The sequence below is a fragment of the Lotus japonicus genome, chromosome 4 (assembly GCF_012489685.1).
Source record: "Lotus japonicus ecotype B-129 chromosome 4, LjGifu_v1.2".
In the NCBI taxonomy this organism is placed as follows: Eukaryota; Viridiplantae; Streptophyta; class Magnoliopsida; order Fabales; family Fabaceae; genus Lotus; species Lotus japonicus.
This window is the reverse complement of record NC_080044.1, coordinates 44402749-44415285: the sequence shown is the minus strand read 5'-3', so window position 1 is coordinate 44415285 and position 12537 is coordinate 44402749. Positions and strand designations below refer to the sequence as shown.

The 12537-nt window shown below is 33.6% G+C and overlaps 1 protein-coding gene across 1 annotated transcript; it reads right to left on the bottom strand.

Moving 5' to 3' along the window:
• Positions 1 to 6883: 6883 nt before the first annotated feature.
• Positions 6884 to 11704, bottom strand: LOC130711329 (uncharacterized). The gene is made up of 8 exons (XM_057560894.1): positions 11309 to 11704; positions 11125 to 11187; positions 10965 to 11006; positions 10511 to 10579; positions 9750 to 9812; positions 8765 to 9367; positions 7924 to 7995; positions 6884 to 7334 (listed from the first exon to the last, which is right to left on the bottom strand). Exons 1-8 carry the CDS (start codon positions 11456 to 11458, stop codon positions 7101 to 7103), a joined length of 1296 nt encoding a protein of 431 aa, XP_057416877.1. The 5' UTR covers positions 11459 to 11704; the 3' UTR covers positions 6884 to 7100.
• Positions 11705 to 12537: the final 833 nt, after the last annotated feature.

Here is a 12537-nt window from a genome sequence, read left to right as displayed (position 1 = left end):
CACCTGATAATACGTTCTCTGGATAAACTGTCTAATGGGGCAGCAGTTTATATATTATCAGTTGAGACCAGGGTCCTCTCATTAGGCAAAGTTAACTGACATAACCTATCATAGGACAGTTAATAACAAAAGCCTAATCTACCATCCATCATAATACATAATACATGTAAGTGAATTAAATTAATAATTCACATAATTGATATTAATGACCAAACAAAATATATCTCAATTAATTGATAATGTTAATCCACATAACAAAAGAGAGAGTTAATCATAAATAAATCTAACATTCTCCCACTTGAATTAACATTTGTCAATTAATATAAAATATATGTATCATTAAACGAAATATCAATTATGGCAAAATACATGTAAGCCAAAGAAATATAAGTTGTGCACCAAAAGTTACTCAACAAAAGATCATATTCGATAAGGATAATAATCATATGTAACAAAAGCTTATATTTCATACAAAACAAAGATGGATATAGGAAGCACAATAATGACCAGAAGTGCTAATGACCCAAGCATCTAAAATGCTATAAGAGATATGATAAAGAAACCAACAACATATCTCATAAATTACAATTCAGACTCCCACTGATCCTGAACATCAAAAGACTTTAACCACATGAGTTATGTGATTCCAACAATAAAGTCTTAGATCAGTGAATATACCATTATTAATAATGTATCTCAATACGAGTTTGAAATTTTATCACAAGGGGTCTAGAAGTTCTTTAGGTACCATCAAAGCCACATACAAAATTCCACAAAGGTCTAAGTGCATTTTGGCCCAACAAAAGTAAACATTACATGTTGGCTAAACAACAAAATGCTATGCAGAAATTGACATATAATTAATTCAAGATTTCCTAAATAAGTGAAAATAAATCCATGTGAAGCTAGAGCTTTATAATAGCATGGACGATACTTGTTTTGACAAAAGGATATCTTGAATTAATAAAACACAAAATGTCAATAATGAGCAAGCACTTATGACCATTGGTCTAAACCAAGAGTATAAGTACCTTAAGAATGCAAGAAATCATACTCGATAGGAGTAGTGATACTATACATCCAAGTCACTTATACATTTGACCATACATAACGTGGAATGTTGGCTATGATAAGAAGCACACTAAAATTACATGCCAATGTGTTGTACCAACAAAATAATGTTGGCCTTAATCGAAAGCACCACAAAATTGCATGTCAAATGTGCTGTACCAGACATAACGTTGGCCGACACAAAAGCACCATAAAATTACATGCCAAATGTGTTGTACCAACCGAATAATGTTGGCCAAAATCAAAAGCACCATAAAATTGCATGTCAAATGTGTTGTACCAGACATAATGTTGGCCGAAACAAAGGCACCATAAAATTACATGTCAAATGTGCTGTACCAACCGAATAATGTTGGCCAAAATCAAAAGCACCATAAAATTGCATGTCAAATGTGTTGTACCAACAAAATAGCCCCAAGTACTCATTAAAAATGCTTACTGAGATTCAACAAAATATATATACATATATATATATATATCTCTTAGTAAATAGAATGAGACTGAGTACCAAAGTCTCCAAAAGAGTGTCTACACTCCCACTAATCTAATATACCGTTGGTACCATTAGGAATCCATTAGAGCCACCTAGTACCAAAATATGCTAAATGGTACAACCTTTAACAATGGGATAATGACTATGCGGTAAAGTCAATGTGAGTCTGGAACTCACAATCTTTCTCTCTCCAAGGATAATTAGAGAGAGATAAAATAATGCTGAGTTATTACGAGAAGTGGTTACTAAAGAATCACAAAATAGAGCCTAATATATATACCACAAATTCTTATGAAATTTGTGATGAAACTAACCACACACTCTGCATATAAGATTAAGGAGATTATAAATGTTCATTTGACATTTCTCAACATAAATTCTCCTTATATTCTCACAAATATAAGATTTTATCAAAGAGGCAACCCATAATTTATAAACAAATGAGTGAGATTAACATCCATAATATTTTAAATAAAATATGAGATCACATGTATGTTTTCAACAAACTCACTCAAAGTTCAAGTGTTACAGTTTTGACAATCACTAAACACACTTGATAATAAAGTTGAGTTACCAATAACAACAGCGGAAGCATATAGGACCTATAGTTAATCACTGTAGAGGATATGGTAACAAGTAGTCTCTAAGTCCCATTGTCACTATATATTGTGGATAAGAAACAATAGCTCAAAACCAGTGAGCTAATTTGAGAGTTTGACAAATTATCTTAACAATCATAGGGAGTTCATTGTATTCCAATATTCTCAAAAGAGACTTAATAATATCCTCAATATAGGCCCCACTATAAAGTGATATCTAGTAGTTATCACACATAAGTGTATTGGTTTTCATATTCAATTAATTGGGCAATTATTTGAGTGAGAGACATTGCATAACTTCAGTTGAAAAAGATAAGAGCAAACAAGTCTCTCCCACTTGATAGAGAAAAATAGTTGAGTTAAACATACCAAAATAAAACAAAAGAATACTTTAAGTATTTTTAAATTAAAAGAATACTTAAAACTATTTTCTCTATCACACAATGATCATGTCAAGCAATGTCATACCGATAGGGTATATCCATTACTTACACAATGCAATAATAAGGAAAAATATATCAATATATATTTTATTTAATATAAATTTGCTTTGCGATAGGCAAATGCAAATCTTTAAGATAAATATTGTAAAAATAAATTGTCCAATTAATAATGTATCTAATCTTATGTCCCAAAAATTCTAATACCGATAGGGTAGTGGAATGAATTGACATAAGTTAACAACGCATAATACATTACAAACAAAACCACACATTACACTAATAATAATATACCGATAGGGTACATTATCATTAATGTAAATATACACAAAACTCCATGAAAATTCTTTAAAGAATTTAGATAGTATAATTTCCCCAAATTCTGAATAACTGCGCCCACGATAGGTGAGATCGCAATTACACAAAATATAATAAAGCGCATGTAATCACATCAAAGTATTATGAATAACTGCGCTCACGATATGTGAGATCACAATCACACAAAATATAATAAAGCGCATGTAATTACACCAAAGTTTGTATAAACCATAAGATGTAATTTATATACAAAGATTATAGGCTTTAATTATATAAAGACATAGAATATTAGTTCCACATACAAACAAACTAGCAAATAGATTATATTAAAAATATTGCTAGCAAACTAAAAAAACTTTCTCCATAATTTTAAGGTCCATGAGCCTATAGCATAGTAATAACAAATTACTATTCAATATTTGGTTTATAAATAGGAGCGCACAAAAGAATTTTAAATTTTTAACATGAAAGATATATGTCAAAATTTAACCATGAGAAAAAAATAGCTAATCACAATTTATATTTAACTGCACTTTAATAAGAAAAGTAATAACCAAATATTACAATGGTTAAATAGTTAATTAATTGTCCAATAAATATTATTTTAATAATATCTTAATAAAATGGACAATTAAAGTATTTTGACTTAATAGTGAGACAAAATAAAACTTCAATCCAAATTTTGAATGGATTCTTTGCCAACATATAAATTTATTTTAATATACATATATATTAAACCAACGGCCCCATAATTGCCATTTTTTTTTTTTAATGGCTTAGAAGCCACGGACTTGCAACTTGCACATATGTTATGACTAACATCATCCCATGGTCATACACATATGATACATGATCACATTGCCATACCAATATCATCCCATTGTGCCACTTCCAGACAGAGAAAAGGAAGCACTCAAGGCACAAGCAGTAAAACAATTTAAAACGTGCCATTGTGCCACGTCCGGGAGAGAGAAAGGCAAGGAAAATAACCAACACTTTTTTATTTTATTTTTAATTAATACAGAAAAAACAGAATTGCTTGTCTCTCTCCAAGAACAACTCTGGTATCGTAAACATACATTCATGGCAGTCCCAATTCAATTTCAATGCACATGCCAAGTCATCAAATAATCTCTAAGTATGTTAATTGAAAATCTAAACAGACTAATAACCCTCAAACAATTTTCAAAACCATACATCATATAGGGAGAAATTAGATCTACAAGTTCTAGGTTGATGAAACCCAAAACGAAAAAAAAAATTTATTAATTTCTCACAAAGTACTCAATGAAGTCATCCCAAATTTCAGTATGTTGATCGGACAACAACAAGGATCAAAATTCCTCCAACAATTTTCGAAATCACCCACCAAATTCCCTAAATCGAAATGAACCTTACGGTTTCAACAAAAACGAACAGAATGGATGCATTGAATAGGCACACATACAAAACACCAATAATCCATATCTATTAAACTCTGATACCAATTGCTGAAATTAATTGATCTAAATAGATCGTATAGATATAGATACAGATTACAGCATGTTCTGATTCAATAAAGTAAAATGAATTGTGCACATGAAAGAATTGAAGAATACATGTGAGTCTGTTGTTTGACCGTGAAAAGACATCAGAGGGGTGGAACTGCTCTCTGCACCTGATAATACGTTCTCTGGATAAACTGTCTAATGGGGCAGCAGTTTATATATTACCAGTTGAGACCAGGGTCCCCTCATTAGGCAAAGTTAACTGACCTAACCCATCATAGCACAGTTAATAACAAAAGCCTAATCTACCATCCATCATAACACATGTAAGTGAATTAAATTAATAATTCACATAACCGTGAGGCGAGAGATTAGTCTCACGGTTGTCGGCTGTGGGGATACCTTGGTCAAGACCCCAAAAAAAACAAAATATATTTCAATTAATTGATAATGTTAATCCACATAACAAAAGAGAGAGTTAATCATAAATAAATCTAACATTAATGTCATGTAATTTTTTTTTAACAAACACTTAAAATAACACGTGACCTGATATCCCACAGTGGATAACTTAATTTGTGATCTGAAAAATACTTTATATCCCTCTTATTATGTCCACAATTGCATGAAGTGATAGCACTTTATGGAATTACAATCCACGTAGACAGAAGATGTATATTATAAGGGGACAGACACAGAAATTAGGAAGAACATGGTTAAACTAATAGGTTGTCGGTGATGATGCATCTTCATCAGATGACAAGTAACAAGTTTGATTAGAATTGGGGAAGCTGATCCTGTTTAAGGAATAGATGGTTCATAATCTTTCAGCTGTGCATGATTTTTGATGTTTTGTATTTTATCCTAAGAAAGGTTATTGGGATGAGCTGTTTGCATGTACTTCATTCACCTAATTTTGTGGAGGAAATGGAAACCTTATCTCTTAAGTTCAAATTTCATACAACATACAGAAGAAAATAAAACCAAAAATGGAGGTAAAAGTACATGGAAGGGACATACAGACAAGTGTGCCTAAATTCTTTTTTAAGGAATTAACATTTTGTGGTCAATTTGAATTTGTGTGTGTGTGTATGTGTTTTTAACTTTAGATTATTCAGTAGAAACTGGGTAAGAAAAAAGACAGCTTTCTAAAGTCACTAGTGAAATTCACTGATTTCATATCTATCAAAATCCAGGATGGGGGGGGGGGAGGGGGAATCTCTCAATTTGAATTTGAATGTCTATGTGTGTGTTTTTTTGAACTTAGAAAAAGAGTTTTGCACATTATGAGGCAATTATATGTGAAGGAGAAAATTCTACAGTCATTAGACATGTTGCACTTTCTGACTATTAGCAACCTGTGCTAACTTTCCATCTTCACTTGTGGTTCTCTCATCTCTGCTGCCTATGCATCTACACCTGTTTCAAATGCAAACCCAAGTGATACACTTCCGACCTTTGAAGTAAATTGCAAATAAATTAAATATTTGTATTTATTTGAGTGCTTATACATTTACATACACACTTATGGGGACACTTCTAGGACATGCATTTGCGATGGATGTAAACCGCCGCAACATATTGTGGTGGTTAGCACAACAAAATTGATGTCCAAAATGTGTTGCCACAAATGACATATACATCAATTGTATTTTTTTTTGGGATCAGGGTATTCACCGCCTACAGTCGTCGCGGAGTAAATGGTTAGTCACGAAATTTACTATATTCTCATGAGCGAGAATCGAATCCTCAACCTTGTGGTTAAGGGATGAGATGAACAACCATCACGCCACACCCTATTTTTTTCATTTTTATTTTATATTGTGTTAGGGGAGTTCTATTTTCTGATGTTCACCCATAAATTCTTTTTCTCCAATCCATGGTAGTTTTATGTTAAAGTGTTTTTAGCTATTGCTAACGAAAAATTCAAACATACACTAAAACTATGTTCACATACCCATTAGCTTGAGTGAAAGCAAGTGTGTTAACACTCACTTCGAGATTAAAAATGAACGAAACTCTTCTTATTAATTGAGATAAAAATATGTTCACATTTTACTGAGTTAATACCTAAAGACACATACTAAGTGGTTCTCGAGATTGAAAGATTTTATTATTATTCAGATAGATAAGATGGGTGTTGGCGTTGCAGATAAGTTTAGCCACTAAGTAGAAGGTGAACTAGGCTATGTATAGTACAAAGTTCCAATGATAAAACTGAAATCAATTCAGCATAATATTTGAAAATTTGAGGATCTAGCATGAACTTGGGTGTGAAATCAACATTAGAACACTCCCCAAAATATCTCCTTCCTAGATAGTTTCACTATGGTAGGGTTGCCTTTGTTGCACAAATCAAAAATTTGGTCAAGGAATATCCAAGTTAGGAACTCGTGATGATCCAGAGCAGCATCTCTCATTGTCACATAGCTGTATCTCACTTTAAGATGATGCAACTCAGAAAAATCAGAGATATTTAACAACAATAAATAATAGCATATAGACTCTGAATTACAAAATGGAAGTAAACTAGTTCAACATTGTTTTCTACAAGACAAAAGAGACAGCGAATGTATAGTTCAATGTTGGTCTAATTGATATTTTGCCTTGAAAGCTATGATCTACAAGTTCTCTAGTATTATAAGAAATGATTTCATTAAGAATAGATACTATATTGCTTGCAACTGAAAGTTCAAGACTCTGCAATGGGGAAAACAGATCCAATTCGATCACCAAGACGATAGCATTTGACATTAATTTCATATGGACCAAGCTGAATGTGGTTATCTTCCTCGCCAGCATAGAAACATAGGGTATACAGAGCAATTTCAAATTCAGGGCTCACTCCAACCAAAGTGCTTGATACAGATTTCAGAACACCATTCCATTCAAACTGAATTGTCAGAAGCTGGGTTTCAGAGTCAGGCTGCAAGTTACAATGGCAGAGAACATTAAAAATGATGTGGCTACAACTTAAGCTATATAACAAAAGATTACCCAAACAGTAACATATAAAAGTACTAACTAAAAGAGTTATTTGTAATGAAATAAGACTATAATTGCAAATTACAATGATGACTCTCAATGCTTTAGGAAAAATAACTTGTTGGAGAAAGACATTTTCAACTATTAAGGTCTCACATTGACTATAGATATGACTAAATAAGTCTGTATACAGGTAGAGCAATCATCATCCCTAAGCTAACTTTTGGGATTAAGTTAGGCCTAACTCGAATTCTAAGATAGTATTAGAGTCAATCATAAATTCGTTTATTGGAGACCATCAATATATGGATCATCTAAGGTCTCACATTAACTAGAGATATGACTAAATAAGTCCTTATATAAGGTAGAGCAATCTTCATCCCTAAACTAGCTTTAGGCCTAAAAAAATCAACGTCTTTTGATGTCCATCAAGAGCATATTCGTGTACCACAATCATATTTCTATGTTAAGAATAATAGATTAATAGTCCTTAGAAAAGGAAAAATCAAGTTCAACAGATAGTCACTCACAATTTCTCCCCGCCGACGAGGAAAGAGATAGCCTTGATAATCAACTCTTCCCTTTGCTTCTTCAAGGTAAAACTGGCAAGATATCAATAGGTGAGGTAAAAAAATTACATGATACAAAGAAATTAAAATTTACAAGCTAAATCCATGCAAGCTCTCATCTACTCATTTAACAGATTAACCACTTCGAATTTCAAAATAACAACATATGATATTATTGGAAAGAAGCATTGCAATAAGGGGGAAAATAAAATAACAAGGAACTAGCTGGTCTGAAATAAGTTTTTTTGTGTGCTATGTTGACTATACCACTAGACAGTGAAAACAGATAAAAAAAACCCATCATTCTATGCAAGAAACAGATTCTAATGCATAGAATCTCGATTTTCACACATTGTTGTGAAAACAGATCAAAATGACTTATAATTTTGATGTGAATGATGGTTGAAAACAGTAATGTGTGAAAATCGAGATTCTAGGTAGGATGGAGAGGAGATGCAAAATCGTAAATCGTAGAATCGTAAACCGATCATAAGATTTTACTATAAATGTAAAAATATACTTAAACATATACATATGCATAAAAATAGCATAGATATGGAAAATATATAAATCCCATCATTAACCTCAAACTGAAATAAAAATTCATAAGATTAACACTCAATAATCCAATATATATAAGTCATAATCTAAAACTGTAACCATAAGTGTACAATAACATGAAATTAAAACGCAACAGTTTTTCAAAACAGCACCAAATTTCCAACATCCAAGTTAATGTGCACATTCAATTTGGTATGAATTGTTAATAGATGTGGCAAGAGAGAAAAACAAGAGGTCACACCTGTAGCCAGTTATGAAAACCAGAAACTTCACCCTGTTGTTTGATTTCTCCAACAAAAACATGTTCAAAAGCAGAAGAGGAACCAGAAGTGCCGCCGCGGCCATAAAGGTCGAACCACAGACTTGTCATCATTCTCTTGAAATCCTGGTAGCTTCCTGATGCAATTCCCTTGGATACAAGAAACTTGTGAAGATATTTAATTGGTGCAGTCCTGCTGATTTCTTCTATGAAAGAAGCTTGCTCTTGTCTCTCTTCAGATGTGACAACTTCTTTAGATCCTTGATGTGGGTTGTAATTATCTAAAAGTGAAAGAAAACGAGCAAACGTAGGCTTTCTGAAGACATCATCACTAACCCAAGTGAACAAGCTTCCCTGAGCCATATCTTGCTTTTGGTAAGCCTTTTTCCCTTCTCCACAGTCAATTTCATAGTCCTTTCCAGGTACCAAACGATTTGAATCGAGATCCCAAAGCTTTTCGCAAGCTCGTGACAGATCACCAAGTTCACTTTGTGATGGCTCTACACCAGCACCAGCTTCAACCTCATTAGAGTATTGTTGCTCATCAGCAGGTAGTTTATAGCTGTTCCAGTTTTCCTTTGGAACCTACATCAGGTTGGTGAGATCATCATTCACAATCAGATAGTGATGCAGCACAAAAAGTTCAGGACTGATTAAACCACACATTCTGTAACAAAGTAACAAATAATCAAATTCAAAGAAGATATACCAGTGACAGAACAACAACAACAACAACAAAAGCCATATCCCACAGTCGGCTCAGCTATATGGATCACTTGATCCATATTAAAGATACGGCCAGTTTTGCATTGTCGCAAGCCAAACACAACATTCCTCCTTTATTTGGGATTAATACCAGCAACATAAGTATAACATAATACAAAATGTTCAAATTGAAACACAAAAGTCAAAATGCACCTTCATAAGTTTCTCTATTTGACACATTGATTAGAATTAAAAGATAAACCTTGTGTGTCTGCCTTGAAGGCTTGCCAACAGTCTGCCATCCATCGTTGTTATCTTCAATCAACTGAAAAATAAAAGTTTGATGTTTCCAAAATAATTAAAATTAAATAGAAAAATCCTACACGTTACATACTGGATTATGCTGCATTGCATTAAAGGAAGACAGAGGTTGACTAAAAACAAAACTTTCTCAGACATTTTCAATGTTTACATGCTCCGCTGAAACTTGACTCTCAAATACCAAGTTCAGTGGACCATTTCTCTTGCATATAAATAAATACTTATTTCTTCCAATATTTATCTCCAAAAACAATCTTGAGTTTTATGCAGAGAGAGAGATTTGGATCAGAGTAAGTGCCTATGAGAGCCATATAAAATGGACCTTCCAGCAAGACCATAGGATCTCAGTTTTCATCTATATCCCGCAGAAACAATACAGCATCAAAATTTGACTACAATAGCACAACCATATTTTCATAACATACAACAAATCGTTAAGTGTATTATGAGTGATCTGCCGCAATGAGAAATGATCCTGATGATCAATCACATTCAATGTTAAACCAAACAAACTATAATCCAGTTACTGCTAGATGAACAGCATTAGGTATTAGGTCTCAGAAACATTTACATTCCAAAATATTAAGTGACCATTCCCTGAGGCCAGTAAAAAACACATTATCGACACACTTTAAAGCTAAGCTGCATCTATATCTCTAAGGGGTCAAAATTGCAATTTTATATTAAGTTGAATCTAAGAACCTTGGGGGGTCTGTTGGGACTGTTGAAACTCTCAGATTCACACTCCTCCCGCTGAGGACGATATTTTTCCTATATATGGAGAAAAAAAAAGCACAATATAGTAAGCAAGCAAGCAAGCAGCGGTTTCATCAGTAATGGACTAAGGGTACATTTGGTAAAACAAAGTAATTAAGCGCTTATAGCAAGTGTTCACATAAACGCTTATTCATAAGCTAATTAAGCTAATGTGGAAAATTTATTCAAATAAGTTTAAAATATGTTACAAATAAGTATAAAGGTCGTACTCATAATTTGCTATTACAAATAACTTATGAAAATAAGCTCACAACAGCTTATAAGCTCTTCCAAACACTTGCTTAAGAACTTAAGCTATAAGATAAACTCAAATAAGTTCTTCCAAACGGAGTCTAACTTGAGGGTCCACAATAGACAACAATTCTCAATTCTCACTCACCTTGTGACTGTAACTGTCATCTCGCCACGATTCCTCTTCCTCCTGGAAATTCAGTGTTCACACACCAACAAGATTAAGTTATTATTATTATTGTTAAAAGGGTGTTTAATTGAGTGGAAAGTGAGAGTAAAAAGAGCATTAAGAAATGGAAAAAAGTGACCTTCTCCCTGTGGGGTCTGTTGGAGAATCTGGAACCTGAACCTTGATGAGACTGAGTCTGATCCTGAATAAAAATAATCAAACTTGAAAACATGATATCATTGAATTCCCTCCCACACTAGTACTAGGGAATCCGAATCTGAATGACTGAATCCAATGCATATAATTTACAAATAAAATGGAACCTGTTGATCTTGATCTTGATCTCCGGAGACAACCTCAGCCCAAGAGGATCTGGAGCGTTCTTCATCATCGTGTGATTGGTGATGTTGATCACGATCTTGATCGTTGGCACCGAGAATCACATCGGCCAAGCCCTTGATTAGACCCTCCATAATATCTTGTGGGAATTCAGAGAGAGAGAAACAGTGTGAAGGTGAAAGAGTAAAGGAAGCAGAGAATGGTAGGTATTGGCGGGTGAGTGAATTATTTGTGATTCAACATCCAATTGCCTTGCCGACAGATCTTACATAAAGTTTTGGATAATGCTCATGAATGGGATATGCCAACTGGTAACGGTTAACGTAAGTCAACTGAAAAGGAATACATATCGAAGCTGTTTCAGTTTTACCCTGTCCATGCATCTTCGCACAAATATACTGACACACTCAAAGAATGCAAACAACACCCTATTACTCACAGTCACACATAATCCTTCATAATGTTTTTTTTTTTTTTTTTCGGATAAGAATGTCACCTCTCTGGATGAATAAATGTGACATATTTATTGACAGCAAAATGAGTTTTAATTTTTTTTTAATGTATGATCAATAACTTCTCTTTACGTTCCTGTAGCTTAGCGTAGTTTCGCTTTTGCCCCTCCATGTTAAAAAAAAAATTAACTGATGGCCTAAGACATTGATAATTACTAATGAAAAAAGTAGTGAGTAATTTAGCGACGATTTTTCATGATTAACCGTTAGTAATATGTGTTTTTCTTCTAGTGGACATTCAGTATTGCAGTTAATTACCAAACCCTACCCGGGTGGGGTGAGTAGCTCACATGGTTGAGATAAGGGTAATTGCATGTGAAGGGTTATGGTTCGAACCCTGAGGAGAGATAATTTGTACTAATTTACTAACAACTAACATTTGCCTATAAAAAAAAAACCAAACCCTACCCAAAGCAACATACAAAAAGGGAGAGATGAAGGAATGCTATCAAGGTGAAGGAAATTGTACCTAAATTGCATATTTTTTAAAGTTTCTCCCCACCCCAGAAAGTCAGGTCAGAAGTGATATTCTCCCATGTCCTATCCTCTTTGACCAAATGCTCTTATTCGTTCCTCCTCGCCATTCGTGCGTTCTAGGTCCATCAGTCATCAAAGGTTCGCCTTCCTTCACCGTTCGATCAAAGATGGAATGCACAAATAACTCAACAAAACTTCTCCAAGTGTTCATATCGCACTCTCGC

Coding starts and splice junctions, on each gene's coding strand:
- LOC130711329 (XM_057560894.1), bottom strand. CDS start 11,458: ATGGAGGGTCTAATCAAGGGCTTGGCCGATGTGATTCTCGGTGCCAAC. Junction 11,188..11,308: donor ATCAAGATCAAGATCAACAG/GTTCCATTTTAT, acceptor ATTTTTATTCAG/GATCAGACTCAGTCTCATCA. Junction 9,368..9,749: donor CTTCAAGGCAGACACACAAG/GTTTATCTTTTA, acceptor AACCTGATGTAG/GTTCCAAAGGAAAACTGGAA.